The sequence below is a fragment of the Lathyrus oleraceus genome, chromosome 4 (assembly GCF_024323335.1).
Source record: "Lathyrus oleraceus cultivar Zhongwan6 chromosome 4, CAAS_Psat_ZW6_1.0, whole genome shotgun sequence".
NCBI lineage: Eukaryota > Viridiplantae > Streptophyta > Magnoliopsida > Fabales > Fabaceae > Lathyrus > Lathyrus oleraceus.
This window is the reverse complement of record NC_066582.1, coordinates 448464387-448483232: the sequence shown is the minus strand read 5'-3', so window position 1 is coordinate 448483232 and position 18846 is coordinate 448464387. Positions and strand designations below refer to the sequence as shown.

The following is an 18846-nucleotide window of genomic DNA, read 5'->3' as shown; positions in this document are numbered from 1 at the left end:
AGAGTGGTATTTTGATAGTGGATATTCCAGACACATGACTGGAAACAAAGACCTGATAACTGGACTTCATCCTCATGCCATAAGCTATGTAACCTTTGGTGATGGAGCAAAGGGTGAAATCAAGGGGATAGGCAAGCTTGATTGTCCTGGAATTCCTAAACTGGACAAGATCCTACTGGTTAAGGGCTTGACTGCAAATCTAATAAGCATCAGTCAACTATGTGATCAAGGTCTGAATGTTAACTTCACCAAAACTGAATGTCTGATTACTGACAAAGACAGTGAAGTGATCATGAAAGGAATCAGGACCAAAGACAACTGTTACATGTGGAACTCTCAATTTGATTATTCCTCAAAGTGTACCTATGTCAAAGGAATGAAGATGAGTATATCTGCTAGAGGGACTCTCAAGAGTGATGAAAGACAAGTCTGTGGGAAATGTCAGACAAGGATGTCACACCAGAAACTCAGATATGACACCACTTCCAAAGGTTTGGAACTCCTCCATATGGAGTTGATGGGACCCATGCAGGTGGAAAGCCTTGGTGGGAAGAAGTTTGCATATGTAGTGGTGAATGAGTTCTCCAGATACACCTGGATCAACTTTATAAGAAACAAATCTGATGTGTTTGAAGTCTTCAAAGATCTTTGTCTAAAACTTCAAGGAGAAAAGGAAAGTCAAGTTATCAAAATTAGAAGTGAACAAAGAAGGAAGATGGATCCCAAGAGATTATTTATGGGCTACAGCAGAGCATATAGAGTCCTTAATTCCAGAATCAAAATAATGATGGAATCTATTAATGGTGTGGTTGATGACCAACAAACTGATGTCTCAGACGATGTTAAGACATCTCTTAATGATCCCCCAGCTGATTTCTCAGACAAGGTGAATGAACCTCCTCAAGCTGAACCTGACAAAGTCAACAAGGGACCCTCCATCAGAGTTCAGAAGGATCATCCCAAAGATCTCATTCGAAGAGATTCAAGTAAAAGGGTCACAACTAGATCAAGGGAAGTGATCTCAAATGGCTACTTCAAAGAGGAAGTATATGGTGAACAGCCTAAAAGGCATGTGTACAGATTGAAGAAAGCCCTCTATGGTTTGAAGCAAGCTCCTAGGGCTTGGTATGAGAGACTCATAATGTTCCTCACTAACAATGGCTACAAGAGGGGAGGTATTAACAAGATCCTATTTGTGAAAAATGAAAGAGAAAAGCTCATGGTGGCTCAAATAGATGTGGATAATATTGGGTGTGGTGGGAGGTCAGATCAAATGGTAGAACATGTTGTTAGACAAATGCAGTCTAAGGTTGAGATGAACCTTGTTAGACTTGGGCTACAAGTCAAGCAGATAGAAGAGTCTATTTTTCTATCTCAAAGCAAATATGCCAAGAACAAGGTTAAGAAGGTTGGCATGGAGAATGCAGATCATAAAAGGACACCTGCTCCTACACATTTGAAAGATGAAAATGGTGTTTGTGCTAGATATCAAGCTGAATACATAGCAGCTGGAAGTAGCTGTTCTCAACTGGTTTTGATGAAATAAATATTGACAGAATACAATGTCACACAAGATTTCATGACAGTGTACTGTGACAAAGCACATTGATATTCTCCATCACTTCATTAGAGAACTTGTGAAAGAGAAAATCATAGCACTGGAGCATGTTACAACTGAAATAAAATTAGTTGACATATTTACAAAGGCTTTGGATGCAAATCAATTTGAATGTTTAAGAGGGAAATTGGGGATTTGTATCCATGAGAATTTATAGCAATTAATATGGAGTGGAAAAAGCTCAGATAAGGAAGATGACACTGCTGAGAATGTTATTAATCTGGAGGAAGAGAATTCAGAAGAAGAAGAGGACACCTTGGTTCATCATGTAAAACCAAGTGTTGCTAGGAAATTGAAGACCAGAAAAGGGAAGACTGTAGCTGAGATGTTGACAGCCAGAACTAGGAAGAAGACTGCTGGTGTAGGACCCTCCAAATCATGGAGTAAAGTTGAGGTTAAGAAGAGGAAAGTCAGAGAAAGTTCTAACTCTGAAGAGGATGTCGAAGACGATGTCCCAGACATCTCTCCAGCTAAAAGGCAGGCTGTTAAAAAGTCCCCAGCCAAAGAGGCAGCTGTGCACTTAGACAACATCTCTTTCCATCTGGAAGATGGTGCTGCCAAGTGGAAGTTTGTCATTCAAAGGAGGGTTGATGTTAAAAGGGAGCTGGGAAAGGAGGCTGTGGAAGTGAAGGAGGTTATGCAATTGATCAAGTCTGTTGGTTTGATGAAAACAGTTAGTGCATTGCCCCAATGTTTTGAAGGTCTTGTGAAAGAGTTTGTGGCTAATATCCCAGAGGATATTTCTGACAAAAAAGAAAGGTGTTTATAAGAAGAAGATGTTACTTCCTCAGACTGAGTAGTAAAGGTCCCCCTGTTATGAAGACTGTGTGTTGGTTTGGCTGTTCTGGATGTTGTTATGGCTGTTTTGGAAGCTTGGATGTTTTGTTGTTTCTGGCAGTCCTTACTGATGCCTTGATGTAATATTTGGGCTCTTAAGGAGTTCCATGGATTTCTAATTATCTCAGCTATTACAGTTGTGTATAATTATGGTTTGTATCTCCTAGCATTTATGTCTTAAGTCACCTTTGGTCAATTATGACTAAAAAGGGGGAGAAATGATTATGTGGAGAGCTGCAGTTAAATATGTGGTTGTGGAGATCTACAGTGTTGATGTAGCTAGCTAGGCTAAACAGATGACAGCTGATGATGTGATGTTGAAGGAGATGTCAGAAGGAGGTTCTTAATGTTAACATGTTGAAGGAGATGTCAGAAGGAAATTCTGAATGTTAACATGTTGAAGGAGATGTCAGAAGGAAATTTTGAACGTTAACATGTTGAAGGAGATGTCAGAATAAGATTCTGAATGATGTTAAAGGAGATGTTTGTGTTGCACAGATTTAGGGGGAGAAGGAGTACCCTTGTGCATTTGTGTGTCTTACTAGTTGCCTCTATAACTAGTAATTCTGTTTGTGGTGCACAAATTTAGGGGGAGAAGAAGTACCCTTGTGCATGTGTGTATTAATAGTAGCTATAGCTAGTAATTGTGTTTGCTTCTGCTGCTGTTTAAACTGTTGTTTAACTGCTGATAGTTTTCTTGTGAACAAAAAGGACAGATATATGTTTTAGCCAAAATTTTCCAAAGGGGGAGTTTGTTGGTTCTAAGTGTTGGCAGCAATTTTGGTAAAACAAAGAGTGTTCACAAGATGATGTGTGTGATGTCTTAACATAAGATATCATGTGTACCTGCTGGAGTTCAAGAACATAATCATGCAGGATTGTTTGAGAATGTCATGCACAATGTCATGGCATCTGATAATGTGTACCTGCTGGAGTTTAAATGGAAAACATAATCATGCAGGATTGTTTCAGGATGTCATACACGATGTCATGACATCTGATGTTTTGTACCTGCTGGAAATTATAAAAGGAATTATGGAATTATGCAGGATTGTTCCAGGATGTCAGACCCGATGTTATGACATCCTGTACACAGAACATTCAGTGTGAATGTCTGGTGTTTTGTGATTGCGCATTTAATGGCAATCTATGTATGATTGAAGATCTGATTTGCAGGCGCATTCAATCATTGATTACAACCTGATTTACTTATTTTCCAAGGAGATCTAACCAGCTGTCATGAGAAGATTTAATTGGAAAATAGATTTAGGGTTTTCAAGATGTCCAAGCCCAGCTGATTGCTTCTATAAATAGGACATGGAAAACCTGATTTGATACACAACCAATACTGAGCGAAATACTTAGAGAGATCTAGGGTTTGTGTCTTGTTTAATCGTGAGACTTTTAATTCATTCAAGTCATCCTTAGATGATTGAATTGGTCTGATTTGTGGTTGTAATTTGTCACTCTAAAGCTGTTAAGCAAGAGTGTGTGTCTACTTGATCAAAGTTGTGAAGCAAGATCAAGTGTGTGTCTACTTGATCAAAGTTGTTAAGCAAGATCAAGTGTGTGTCTACTTGATTGAAACTGTGAAGTAAAATCAAGTGTGTGTTATTGAAAAGTATTGTCTTTTCTCAAGGAATTATTGCTTAAAATCACAGGTGTGATTGTAGGGAAGTGAGTGGGTTCTCATATCTAAGAGTGCTTAGGTAGAAATTGCACGGGTAGAGATTAGGTGAGAAAGACTGTAACTTGTTGAAGTGTACGAAGAGTCTTTGAACTGATTCTATTTTAGTTAATTTCCTTCCTGGCTTGGTAGCCCCCAGATGTAGGTGAGTTGGAGCGAACTGGGTTAACAATTGCTTGTGTCTCTTGCATTACTATTCTCTATCTTTATCCTGTTTGCATTACTCAGATATTAGTGTCGTGACATTACCTTCGACATCTCATATCTAATACCAGAATTTCAATTATGCCTAGAAAACTTATGCTAACTAAGATTTTGCTTTATGGATTTAATGTCCCTTTAGGTCAGACCATATCCAATAACTCACGCCAAAGAGGCGCGACCCATATCCATCCCTGGAGACTGGGTTCCCCTCTTGCTTGAGGGCTCGATAGAAGTCTCGCCTTATAAGTTAAGCGACTCTCATGAGGGACTTGGTTTATCATAAGCCGACCTACACATTATTATTATGCATAAATAACTTAGGCTAACCAAGCTTTCTCCTGAGGGAAATAGTGTCCCCTCGGGCGGGACCATAACTAATAACTCACGCCTAAGAGGCACGACCCATATCCAGCCCCGAAGACTGGGTCCCCAATCTTGCTTAAGGGCTCGATAGAAGTCCATCCTGAGAAGTTAAATGTCTCGCTTGAGGGACTCAATGTCTCATATACGGGGTTACACATTATTATTATGCCTAGAGAACTTAGGCTAACCAAGCTTTTGCCTAAGGGACTTAGTGCCCCCTCGGGAAGGACCATATCCAATAAATTATGCCTAAGAGGTGCGACCCATATCCAACCCCAGAGGCTGGATCCCCAGTCTTGCTTGAGGGCTCGATAGAAGTCTCGCCTGAGAAGTTAAATGTCTTGTCTGAGGGACTCAATGTCTCATAAGCTAGGCTACATATTATTATTATGCCTACAGAGAACTTAGGGTAACCAAGCTTTCACCTGAGGGACTTAGTGTCCCATCATACGAACCACACACTACAAGAAAAACCTTGTATAGTTAGGGGATTTTGGAAAGGGTAAAACCCTTCACTAAGTAAATAACATTGTATGGGGTTAAACCCCTCGCAACACTCAAAATATAATATATATATATATATATATATATATATATATATATATATATATATATATATATATATATATATATATATATATATATATATATATATATATAAAAGACAAGAACGTGGGGTAACCCCTCGCAAACATGGGAGAAAAAATATTTAAATTTTGAAATTGGACTTTGCTAGGGGTCACCCCTCGCAAAGAAGAAATAGTGCTAAAATTTAAGCAAATGAACTGGAAAATAAAGTCAATTCCGATGGGGTAGCCCCTCACCAATTATATTCGTTCAATTAGCGAGGGGATACCCCTCACTAATTGTAAGGTTAAGTTAAATAAGCCAAAAAAAGTGTTCTGAGTACAACTGCTAAAGCTGATACACGTCTTCAACACATCATTATTACTGGGGGAGCCCCTCGCAAATATTATCCATTATTTCTGTGCGAGGGGAGCCCCTCGCACATCACTGCATAGACTGTATACCACTGCACCACCCTGCGCACGTCATGAATTAGCTAGGGGTAACCCCTTGCAATTTATGACTTTTATGACATGCGTGGGGGCGCCCCTCGCTATTTGTCATTATTAAATTTTTCTCAGGCGCCTTCTTTATCTCTCATTTTCCTTCTCTTCTTTTCAACCCCTCTTTTCTCTCTCACAACAAGAACATTAACTCTTCTTCACTCTCTCACAGCAAAAAAAACTCTTATTACTTAAACATTCAATTTCTTCTTCTTTCAAATATTATACCATTATGGAATTAGGTAAACATTAATATTTGTTATCATACTTTCTTTGAATTTATAATTTACTATTACTAATTATTTATTATATTTTGATTTTATGTATTGCATGTATAAATTTATCCTTTAAATTTCATTAAAATGGAGCTTCAAATTAAAGGGGACAAGATTCTAATGGTTCATTTATACAAGGTACACATCCCTGTTGGATAGGTGAAGATATATTTAAACAACTTATTGACCATTTGAATTCGAATACCTTTAAGCAAGTATCTGAAACAGCAAAAAAAAGTAGAGCTTCTGAAGTTGGTGGCTACAACTATGCGGCAGACAATATTAGTGTTGCTGAAATTGCACGAAGGATGATAAATTTGTTAATGTTTTACTTAAATTTTCGTTTAGATTTTAGATTAAAACTAATTATTTTTTTTACTTTTGTTTTTAACGTGACAAGTTGGATAGAGATCCTCTTTTTAATGAGATCCATCTAGAGACTAATCTCAAGAAAAATGGAGAGTTTGTTGATAAATGCTAAAAAAACATTCAAGTAAGTTTTTCTTATATTTAGTCATTTTATTTATTTCTTTTATGTACCTACCATATTTAATTATGATAATATCTAATTTATTTATTTGTATAGGAGGAGTATGATAAACGACTTGCTCTTACTCTATCAGAGAATCTTGAGTTACCTCCACCGCCATCGGGATATCCTACTAATCCTTGTCTAGGTTTTCAGACTTGGTATGATGTTGCTCGCTGGAAGAGAATAAATGGGAGAGTGTATGGTGTCTGGGGGTATGCAAAAACAATCAAGCGGCGTGATAGGAGTTTCAGAATGAGACTTGATGATGAAGAGGAACATCACATCCACCTATATTAACCGCTGATATGCTAGAAACTGTGAGAAACTTGGCGCAGATCGGGGCAGCACGCGAAACAGCAACAGGAAATGCAGAAATGGAAGAAATGAGGAGAAGACAAGCAGAGATGGAGGAAGAATTGAGGAGGAAAATAACGGAGTATGAGGAAGCAATGCGCGTTACAAATGAGCGCACACAAAGATTTGAACAATTTATGGCCTCGCATATGAATCAAGGTTTTGGAGGAGGAGATGAGGATGAGGAAGAAATTGATTAAATTGTTGAAGTATGAAATTTTAATATGTATTTTTAAATTTTACTTTTATTTCATCTTTGTCATGAATTATTTTTAATTTGATAGTTATGGATATAATTTATTTTTATTTCACTTTTAATGATAAATTATTTTATTTACTAATTTTATTTTACAAAATTTTAAAATGGCATAAAATTTTAAAATATTTTTTTATTATAATTGTATTATTGTAATTATTATAATTATTATAATTATAATATTATAATTATAATATATTTTTATATAATATATAAACATTAGCTAGAGGTTAATCCCCTCACAAATTCCAAAATAAATATGCATTTGTTAGGGCTTTACCCCTCGCAAATGTATGACATACTGAGCTAGGGGCTTTACCCTTCGCAACACGCAAAATGCAAATGCATTAGCTAGGGGCTTATCCCCTTACAAAATACCTGACACGTGCCCCTAGTCTGCTCCTACATCTACAGTGTAGCAGGCTGAATTTTATGAGTTACATTTAACGAGGGGCTTATCCCCTAGGCAATTTCGTGAGGGGCTTATCCCCTAGTCATTTATTTACGATGCCATAATTAGTTAGGGATTATATCCTCTCGCAAATTGTTGTTTTGTGATGGTTTGTTGCACTAGGGAGGGGTTTAACCCCTAGCTAAAAATATATTTTTTTATAGTGACACATCACGACGCCTAAAGGATATGAAATCTCAAATCCCACTAAGCTCATGTTCGAGGAAACCATAACGAGTTACATTGCATGCACCATGATTAAAGATTTAGGTGGAGGGCCAAAAACTCAAGAGAAAAAATACAAATTCTTGGGATACTCCAACGAGTCGTGATCTAAAAACACTTCATCTTATATCAAAGGTCTCATGCTTGAAGGATTATGCAGTGTTATAATTGCAAAAGGGCCTCGCCTAGGGCGATGCCTTTATACCGTCCAAGGAGTGGCGACAGGTGAATGTATGCCAAAGGGAAGTATCACCTCACCATGTAGATTTCCCTCGCCCTTTCGTGAGAAACGTGTCATAAGATGTTTTCTAGGACAGAGAGAAAGTCAAGGTCATTAACTGATCCATGACTTCTTTAGAAATAGGAGTTCAACTGACCACTATTGACTAAGTGGACGATGATCCTTTTTGAGAAAAGCCTAGGTCCTAGAGACCTCTATAAATACATATCTTGTCAAGGAGACGGGGACATACTCTAAGTCATACACACTCTCCACAACTCAAAGAGCACCATACTCATCGCAGTCTTAATACATACAACTGACCTAACTGTCTACCTGCTACCAAGCATCGTCTAAACTACCTCCAAACACTATCGTATAAGACTTCTCGTCACCGTGGACAAGCCCTCACCACCCAAAAAAAATTACGTCAATAAATACTTTAGCTACATAATGTAAAATAACTTAAATTTAATACTTATATGAAATATTTGAAAAAAAAAACTTGGCTTTTTAAAAGAGTTAGGGGTAAAATTTGCCTGGCATCAAATTTCGGGAATAAAAGTAAAATTGAAGTGATATCATGTAAAATTTTCTAATTATTGTACTAAACATTTTCTATCAAAAACCGACTGAAGATCATGAAAAAAAAACACCATTGAGTCAAAGATAAAATTCGAAAACATAAAACAGCATCATTAGAAAAATTTATGCTAGGAAATGAATTGAACTCTTTTAATTAGTACCGTTTACATGTTAGGTATACCCATGGTTTATCCAATCATATTCCTACATACCCATAGAAAGAACAAGATGACAGAGGCTACTATATAGTCTCCATAATACATTAAGTGGAGAAAAAAAAGTGCTAACATTATGTTGACCATTCACTTCCTCTAAAGAGAAATAGGTTGAAGTGTTGAACTATCCATCATTGCAATGCTCACTCACAAATGAAGAAACTTGTATGCATTTAGTATACATCTAGTCAACATTGATACGTTCAATCCAACAACTTAGTTCTCAACATAGAGATAATATAACACCATACTTTTTAACTTTTAAATAATCTCTTTCTTTGAGCTTCTTTTAACATTATTGTAGGTGGCTAATCTTCCATCCATTTGTTAATTAGTCAACATTAACATAATTATTCAATACATGGATTTATCTTTCATAGTTTATATAATGTTAATCTCCATTGGTGTAAATTGCATGGTGAAAATATCTTAATAAAATGAGTAACTTTAAGGTGTTCTTTAGTTTTTATGCATTTTTTAACCTCTTAATGATATCTTCATTCACCGGTTCAAGTTACTCAATGTGTGATATTAAGGGAATATTCAACTTTGGGGATTCAAATTCAGATACAGGTGGATTTGATTCAGCTTTTCCTGCACAGCCTGGTCCCTATGGAATGACTTATTTCAAAAAGCCAGTTGGACGTTCATCTGATGGGAGGCTCATTGTCGATTTTTTAGGTAATTATTGAATCAATCTTGATAATTTTTTATGTATATTAGGTCATCTTGTATTTTTGGATTTTTAGAGGTCTGTGCAGGTTTGTCACGGTTTAGGTTAAACCGTATCAAAACTACTATGAGTCATATTTAGCGATGACAAATCTATTATGAAATTCTATTTAGCGGCAATTTCATGAAAATTTTGGAGTTCTGAGATTCTATATTGCTAAACTTGCAGCTGAGGCTCTTGGATTGCCCTATTTGAGTCCATATTTGCAATCAATTGGATCAGATTACACACATGGTGCTAACTTTGCAACATCAGCTTCCACTGTACTTTTACCAACTACTTCTTTCTTTGTAAGTGGACTTAGCCCTTTTGCCCTAACAATACAACTAAGGCAAATGGAACAATTCAAAGCTAAGGTTCATGATTTTCATAAAAGAGGTACACAAATTACTTGCATTTTCTTGCATATGATTCTAGGGTTTTGGTTTTTTTAATGAACAAATTTTGTATACAGATCCATTGAAACCATCTGGTTGTGATTCAAGAATCAACATTCCTTCACCTGATATATTTGGAAAATCTATTTACATGTTCTATATTGGTCAAAATGACTTCACTTCAAAAATTGCAGCTACTGGTGGTATTGGTGGATTAAAGAACTCCCTTCCTGAAATTGTCTTACAAATTTCTTCTGCCATTAAGGTTTGACTATATTCTTCATGTTATGGATGCTTTTAGGGTTTTGAATTGTAGTCGTGGTCTTAACCTCTAAAAAATTATACACGTAACCGTGAGAGTCAGAGTCAGGGTTCAAACTCTGGTGTTGAAGTCCAACCTAACGATATTTGATACAACTAATAAATGGTTTTTACTCCATGAAATTTGTAGGAGTTATATGCGCAAGGAGGACGTACGTTTATGGTATTAAATCTTGGTCCCGTGGGATGCTATCCTGGATATTTGGTTGAGCTTCCTCATATTAATTCCGACTTAGATGAACATGGATGCATGGTTTCTTACAACAATGCTGTAGATGAATACAACAAATTGTTGAAAGAGACATTAACTCAAACTAGAGAAACTTTACCAGATGCTTCTCTCATTTATGTGGATACCAACTCAGCCCTAATGGAACTCTTCCACCACCCTACATCTTATGGTACAAGAACCTTTCCTTTATTTCTCAATAACTTTATTCAATAATGCATGATTTAGGGTTTAAATATTTTTTGTTTTTGTTTGAGTAGGACTAAAGTACAGTACCAAAGCATGTTGTGGTCATGGAGGTGGAGATTACAACTTTGATCCTAAAGCTTTGTGTGGCAATATGCTTGCAAGTGCATGTGAAGATCCTCAAAGCTATGTGAGTTGGGATGGTATCCATTTCACAGAAGCTGCAAACAAGATCATTGCTAAGGCTATTCTAAATGGCTCTCTTTCTGATCCTCCATTTCCTCTTCATAAATTGTGTGATCTTCAACCTATTGATTGATCCAATGCTTATAAGGGTCTATGTTTACCTTATTTAACAATAATAAGTTTTATAAATTTCAAGATATATATATATATATATATATATATATATATATATATATATATATATATATATATATATATATATATATATATATATATATATATATATATATATATATATATATATATATATATATATATATATATATATATATATATATATATATATATATATATATATATATATATATATATATATATATATATATATATATATATATATATATAAAGATATGTAAAAAAGTTGTTTTGGGGTGTTACATTTATATACTATAAGATGCGTTTGTATTTTGAATGAAAAACATGTTGCATTGTATTGTTGAACTTTGGCTATGTATAGTATATGAATGGAAATCATTATTTTCACTCCAAATTGCCACCCCGAGATATCCTTCTTCGCTCTAATGATCGAAACCTCCTATTTAATCAAAATGATAGATTCTTTTATCACCCAAATATTATATTCAAAAGAAAGTGATTTGTATGTGCAAGTATACATAGTCAAAGTGATATCAAATGTTAAAAGTAAGAATATCGATCCTACATAGATTGTATTAATTTAAGTTGATTTTCAATCCAAAAAAATTGTGAAAAGAACATGAACAAATATAAATAATAATTGATGGTTGTCACTTGGTCAGAACAAGAAATAGAAATTAAGAAGTAAGGATATTTGAAAAAGTAAAAAAGCATGTTAGGCAATGATTTATTTAATGATTTTCCATAGTGTGTAAGTATGATATGATATGTCGTGACACACGAGGCCAAAACGTGATTTAGTGGTGGTGTATGCCTACAACGTCTACTTATATGCAATAAATAGCTATGGGACGAATCCCTAAGACTCACAATAGCATTTATAAACTTCTTTAATGGTTTATGTCTTCCTCTATTATTTTAGTTCTTTATCCCTAAAACAACTAAATGACAAATTATTCCTACTTATTTTTTTTATCCATATTTATCCTGATATCCTTAAGTTGTCTTTTCATCCAAAGAATATATATATATATATATATATATATATATATATATATATATATATATATATATATATATATATATATATATATATATATATATATATATATATATATATATATATATATATATATATATATATATATATATATATATATATAACATTAATGCATGTGATAAAATAAGTCACTAAAATCAATTTATATCACATAAAAGATTACTTTTTCATTAAACTTCACAATAACCAACACAAGGAGTTTAGCTCATTATGAGCAAAAAATACAACAACACGAGTTCGTAAGTTTAATATTTCTAAGTAATGAAGAAAAAATATAAATCTAAGAGTGACACTTCAACTACTTGCACTCTTCAACCAACAAGAGGCATCTTGTGTCATGCTTGATTGTGTTATATTCTTCAGAAATGGTAGGACGATAGACATGTTGGACTGTGGTTCATGCTTCCTTTTTTTGTTATGAACTATTTTCTCTAAATTTCTAAACACATTTTATCATTATAATGCATATCCTTTTATAGGAGCTTCTCAACTGTAGTGTTATCCCCGAACATGGATCTTGAGCTTTTTGATTATCGGATGATTAGGCCTAAGGAATATAACATGTTCCTTTTGTTTGCTAGTATTGTGGTGTCTCGGGGAAGGTCTATAATTCTACTAGGTATGCGTAGTAGTGCTCAAAATAGATTTTCAAAACTTGGTATTCTATCATTCATATTATCATCTTAACTTTACAACCACACCCTAATTGTTTTCCTTTCAACTCTGTAATGTCAACCTTAATGTTGTCATTTAAACTTTCTACTATCATTTTTTGACTCAAGGTCTGCTAATTATTGGTCAAAGATCTCTGGTGTAGCAGAACTTGTCACTAAATCTACTCCTGCACATCGAAAAACAACATAAAAAATAAAAGAATGAGCATCCAATGTGTTCATCTCTAATTAAGCTAAATATAAAAGAAATACGAGTAACTAATTCCAAATAAACATAATTTTGATAAATAATTTCAATATTAAGGACTTAATATCTAACAATAAATGAGTTGTCACGCCGCCATACTTGAATTATTACTTACCCTCAGGTGATGCGAGAGATAAGCACAAAATAAACAACTAAGAAAATCTAACTTCAACAACACATTTCATATAACTAAACTACTTTTTGTGTGGATTACATTTAAACATTAGCACAACTCAACTCTTTGAAGCTATCGTGGATGTAAAATTTACAGAGTCACCATCATCCCTTATTTGTACTTAAGAAATAAGAAAATAATGATGAAAATCTAAGGTTAAGGATGCGACCAAGAATTCATGAGTCAGTTAAGTAAGAGGAAGGTGTTAGGCACTCATCACTTCCATTGTACTCAATAGAAGTCTTCTATAGTTCTATGGTTAAGGGTGTTTGTCTAAGTGATGTCTCTTTAGATTATTTATTCTTGTATGATATTTATTTATTTATAAGAGAATTACTTTATTATTTTTTAAGAAAAGATTATTTAATTATACTAAGGACCAAAATAGATTTTTTATAATTGTACTCACTAGAGAGTTTCAACGCTATGTCTACGTAACCTCAAGCAATATGAAAAATCAAAGTACCGTAGTTCGTCTAAAAATAATTGTGTGTCAGTTGATTTTAGTTTTGAAAAGATCTCGCATGGAGGACGGAAAAAAGTTTGGTTGAAAAGGTGTCTCAATGCACAATGACAGAAAACATGTTATTTGAATGTGTTGAAAGTTGATTTTAGATTTATTATGTTGATTGGTAAGGTGTAACACCAACCAATCAACTTGAATTGTAAAAATATATTTTTAATTTATTTCAAAAATAGGGTGTTATATATATATATATATATATATATATATATATATATATATATATATATATATATATATATATATATATATATATATATATATATATATATATATATATATATATATATATATATATATATATATATTATATATATATATATATATATATATATATTCTAATTTTTTATAATCCAAATATTTTAACTAGCAAATAAATACAAATTAAAATGAATAAAAAAACTAGATTAAGTTAAAGATTTAAATAGACTAATAATTAATTTAAAGACTAAATTAAAGATGAATTTAAATAATTGAGTCATTAAATAGAATTAAAATTAGGGGTTTATTTGATTTTAGGTCTAAACATCCTAATAAATTAAATCTTCTAACCTAAGAACATATTTTATATTTTTTTTAACATTTTACTTTATGATAAAATAAATGCCTTAAGCTAAATAAAGCATTGTTTTTTTTTTGTATTTTTAGAATTAAATGTAAAGAACTATTTTTGTTTAGAAAATTAGAGTGAATCATATACATACATAATTATTATATAAAAAATATTTGAAACCTTTTGGTCTTATAAAACTATTATCATAATTAAATTAATTAATTTTTTTATTATCCTAAATAAATTTTAAGATTACCCTAATTACCCTAACACCATCAAAATAATATATAAAAATATTAAGTGTTTATTTTTGAGATTTTTAATATTAAGTATAAAATAATTGTTTTTTGTTATTGATTTTTGAAGGTGATGTGATGATGGTTTTGTGAATTGTTTTGAGGTTGTTTTTGTTTTATTGTAAAAAGTTTATACAAGAGAGAGAGGGAAGGAGCTTGTTAATGCACTTTTCCAAAAAGCGTATAAGAGAGGGAGAGACCATTATTTTTGTTTACAAATATTTTATAAAAAAAAACTTAGTTTTATTTAAAATATCTACAAAATTTCTTAATAACCTTGTTTTTTTTAATATTCACAGAACTATTAATAAATTTATTTTAAGATATTTACAGATTTTTTTAATAAATTTGAATTTTTTAAGTTTAATAAAATCATGTACAAAATCAAATACAAAAAATAATCAGAAACCCTAAAACAGTATCAAACATCCATCAATTCACACAAAGATAAAATGGATGCTGGTAGAAGTTTTAGTATGGTAGAAGTTTTAGGATTTAGCAACAACTTTGAATAAGGATTTGTACATTATGAATCTTAATAAAGGTCCTTAAGGATGGGAGTTACTGGGTCTATTTATATCAACAAAATTAGGTTAAGGTAATAAATGAGAAATTAAGAGAGAATCAAAATATAAAAAGCAAAAATGATTTCTAATTAAACTAACAATCTTTTTTATGATTTTATCCAATAAAGATGATATTTTCTCATTATGGTTTTTTTTATTTAAAAAGATTATCAAAAATAACATAAAATATCAAAAAATAAAAAATAAAAAAATAAAAAAATAGAGTAAAGTTAAATACGAAAATTAATATTTAAATAAAAAATAAACTCTTTTAAACTTATTTTTTGACTTATTTAATTACCTATATTGATTACTTTCAAAAAATAAAAATATTATCCTAAAAATAGAATAATCTAAAAAGAACAAAAATCTTTAATTAATAAAAATCAAATGAAATGTTAAATTAAATTAAATTACTATCCTAAAATAAAATGGGAATGAAATATTTCCCAATCTTTTCATTTTATGAATTTTTGGCTACTTTATACATAAAATTATGATTTTAATGAAAAAATGATATTTTAAAAAATTCCTAATATACAAAACAAAAATTAATAATTAAACATAAAAAAATACATATATAATTTTGTGATTTTTTATAATTTTTAAAACAATGCAAAAAAAAATAAAAAGTAGAAATAAAGTTTAAAACAAACAAAAAGGAAACAATGCAAAAAAAGATTAAAAATGTGGGATTAGAACCCCAAACCTGGTGTTTGTAAGTCTAACATATGTTTTCTTACCAATTCTATCATTTCAGTTATTTGAAGTAAAGTAATACTAAAAAACATATGAAGTGTGGGCAAAATTTGAGTTATAACACAATATTTTCTTGTTTATCAGTTGCGTGTGTAACTCATGGCGTCCATTGTCGTGTCATAAGTCTTCTTTGAAGGTAGTTATCTTAAATCCTAGCTTGGTCGTTCTGTCTTATGGTCCAAGATTTTATCTTTCAACTTCATAAGGGGTAATTAACTAGTTTTTTCATTAACATTCTTTTTTATTCTTTTTGAACTTGGACACTATACTTGCATTACTTTTTAATTATGTTTTTTTCTAGGTATTCCTCCTTTTCACCTTATGGAATGTCACTTTTAATGAGTCCAACATTTTACTCAAAGTGAAACACCTTTTGTTCCTCCAGTTTCTGACACATGAACTTTATTCAACTTGTTCTTTTGCATTTTTTAGTTCTTTCTATATTTTTCTAACATGTTTTTATAAATGTGGGTGCTCCATTAGCTAGCCTTATTTACTAATATTTCCTCCCCTAAACCAAATTTAAATAAAATCTTATTTCATAATATAGAATAATTCAAGCTACTTAAAAGGTTAACTAGTTCTCTAAGTTCTCTGAGTGACAAGTCACAAATATGCATATAATTTTATCTTAACTACTTAAGACCTTATTTTCAACTTTTTTCACCAATCCATGTGTTAAAAATCATTTTTATCATTATAAATTATGTTGGTGAAAGATTAAATTAGTTATCTTTTGTTAATTTTTTTGTAACATTTAAAAGACTAAAACTTAAAATAGAATTTCTATAATTCACCACTAATTTAGATAAAAGAAGCAAACAGTACCACACACACCCAAAGTTAAAGTAAGAACAATATCCTCGTTATCGGACTAAAAAGTTGTGGCACGACAAAACAAAACAAAAATATCAAAAGTGAAATGAACTAAGAAATTAAAAACGACAATTGTCGTGGTGGTTGAATTGCGAAATTATTTTACCAATTAGGCTATAAGCCTGCTATTTTTTCTGGTGCCAGTCTTCTCAATTCTTCTTCTTTTCTTGCCTTTATCATATTTCTATCCTTTACCTTATTGCCTTCTTACACAACAATAGGAATTACTTCCTCCTCAACAACAACAAGTCTTCTATTACGGGGAAGACTCAGTGGCCCTTTGTTGATCTTCTAAGGCTTGTCGAGTGATAACTTATGTCACATCAGTTGACAGGTCTTCTTTGCTTCTTTCTTTGAATTCTTATTCTTTCTTAGACTCTTCATTTTCTTGGGGCACATATCTTTCCATACGTATTTTGGACTTTTTTTCTTTCTAGAGGCATAACAAAAATTTCCCCTAGTGTTGCGGTATTCCTAACAAATGATATTTTCTTCTTATTACTTTTCTCCTTATAACCCTTACTCTTCTTCAGGTTACTCTTTTTTTATTTATTCTTTGAGTGAATTTCCCCATGATTGGGATCTTCATATTCAAAATTTAAATTTCCCAAAATGTGCTATGGGAATGATGGAGGCTTATTCACCACTCCTCCTTTTGCAGGGAGTATAATTTCTTACGCCAAATGTGTTATTCCTTGACAAACTTATAGTATCAATGACACTTTGCCATTGTATATTTTTGATCAAAGAAACGGATCACAACTACAATAGTTTTCAAATATTGCAACATATAATAACATATGTATTATTGATGAAGACCAGATGTTGTACCACACATATTGGAACGCCATGTTTCACATGTTACACTAGAGAATCCAAAATAAATCTTCTTCATATAAGTCTTCTTTGAAGAGTAGTTCTTGTACTAGACCTTCTTTGAAGGTACATTCAATCAAATCTTTTTTACTGAAATAAATCCAAATATTTTCCAGATGATTTTGGATTATCAACACAAACTTCTTCCCAATTACAAAAATATGGATTATCTGAAGAAGTCAGCACTTCAATAGTTCTGAAGGACATCAGAAGACAATCAGAACCCAATCCTTAAGCATATTGCTTAACTAGTTTTGTCAATCACTTAGTCAAACAGCTCTTGCAACTAGTCATGTCAAGCACTTTAGCCAAACAACACTTGCTTAACTAGTTATGTCAAGCACTTTAGCGAACAACTCATCTTAGCAACAAACTCAGATGCTGGAACATCCTATTTTACAGGTTTCCTAAAATACATTTTTTACATATGTTATTTTGCCTAATGCAGACAATCCAAAAGGAACAACAAAAGTAGAAGAAAATGATTATGAGTATTCCTTAATTGTGGCATAAGATGCATTACCTCAATAACCCTTCCAACTGTCTTCATGGATAACCCCTCAATAAAACCTCAATATCAAGTAACAACCTCTACAAGCAATTTAATCCCCAACATCGGCCTCCCAATATGCAAATGGAACAAACCCCACAAAGTTTCCTGCCATCACACAAAGGCCAAAAGATCTTAGTCTTACGAATATTCAATTTAAGACATAATCCTGGACCTTTCTCCCGAATGATGACAACTTTAGCCACCTCAATCGTCTATGGTGGTCCCATAATCAAGATACAATACATGAAAAATAAGCTTACAATTTTCTTTGATTTGATGATTAAGAGGGTATAGTACAAGAGAAAGAATGAGCGGCTTTAATGGGTCATCTTGTTATAGTATAGAGGCTGACATAATCACTATTACAAAGAGTATATACTACGATGCCCGTTTTACCACGGTTCATTGAAGGACCATAGTGATATCTCTAAAATCATGCGCCATCATTTTATTTTATTTTTAACTAAAAATAGTTAACATATTACCACTGTTGGTCATAGAAACCATGGTGACATTTAGTAAAGTTTGTGGGTTCGAATCTCAGTGTCAAGAAATTTGTCAATTCCAACACCTTTCTTTTTTCTTATTTTTAAACTAAATATAATCAG

General features: G+C 32.3%; 1 protein-coding gene across 1 annotated transcript; it reads left to right on the top strand.

The window, feature by feature from the left end:
* Positions 1–9298: 9298 nt before the first annotated feature.
* LOC127076023 (GDSL esterase/lipase At4g01130) lies at positions 9299–11119 on the top strand. The gene is made up of 5 exons (XM_051017575.1): positions 9299–9573; positions 9794–10003; positions 10080–10267; positions 10454–10724; positions 10813–11119. Exons 1-5 carry the CDS (start codon positions 9330–9332, stop codon positions 11055–11057), a joined length of 1158 nt encoding a protein of 385 aa, XP_050873532.1. The 5' UTR covers positions 9299–9329; the 3' UTR covers positions 11058–11119.
* Positions 11120–18846: the final 7727 nt, after the last annotated feature.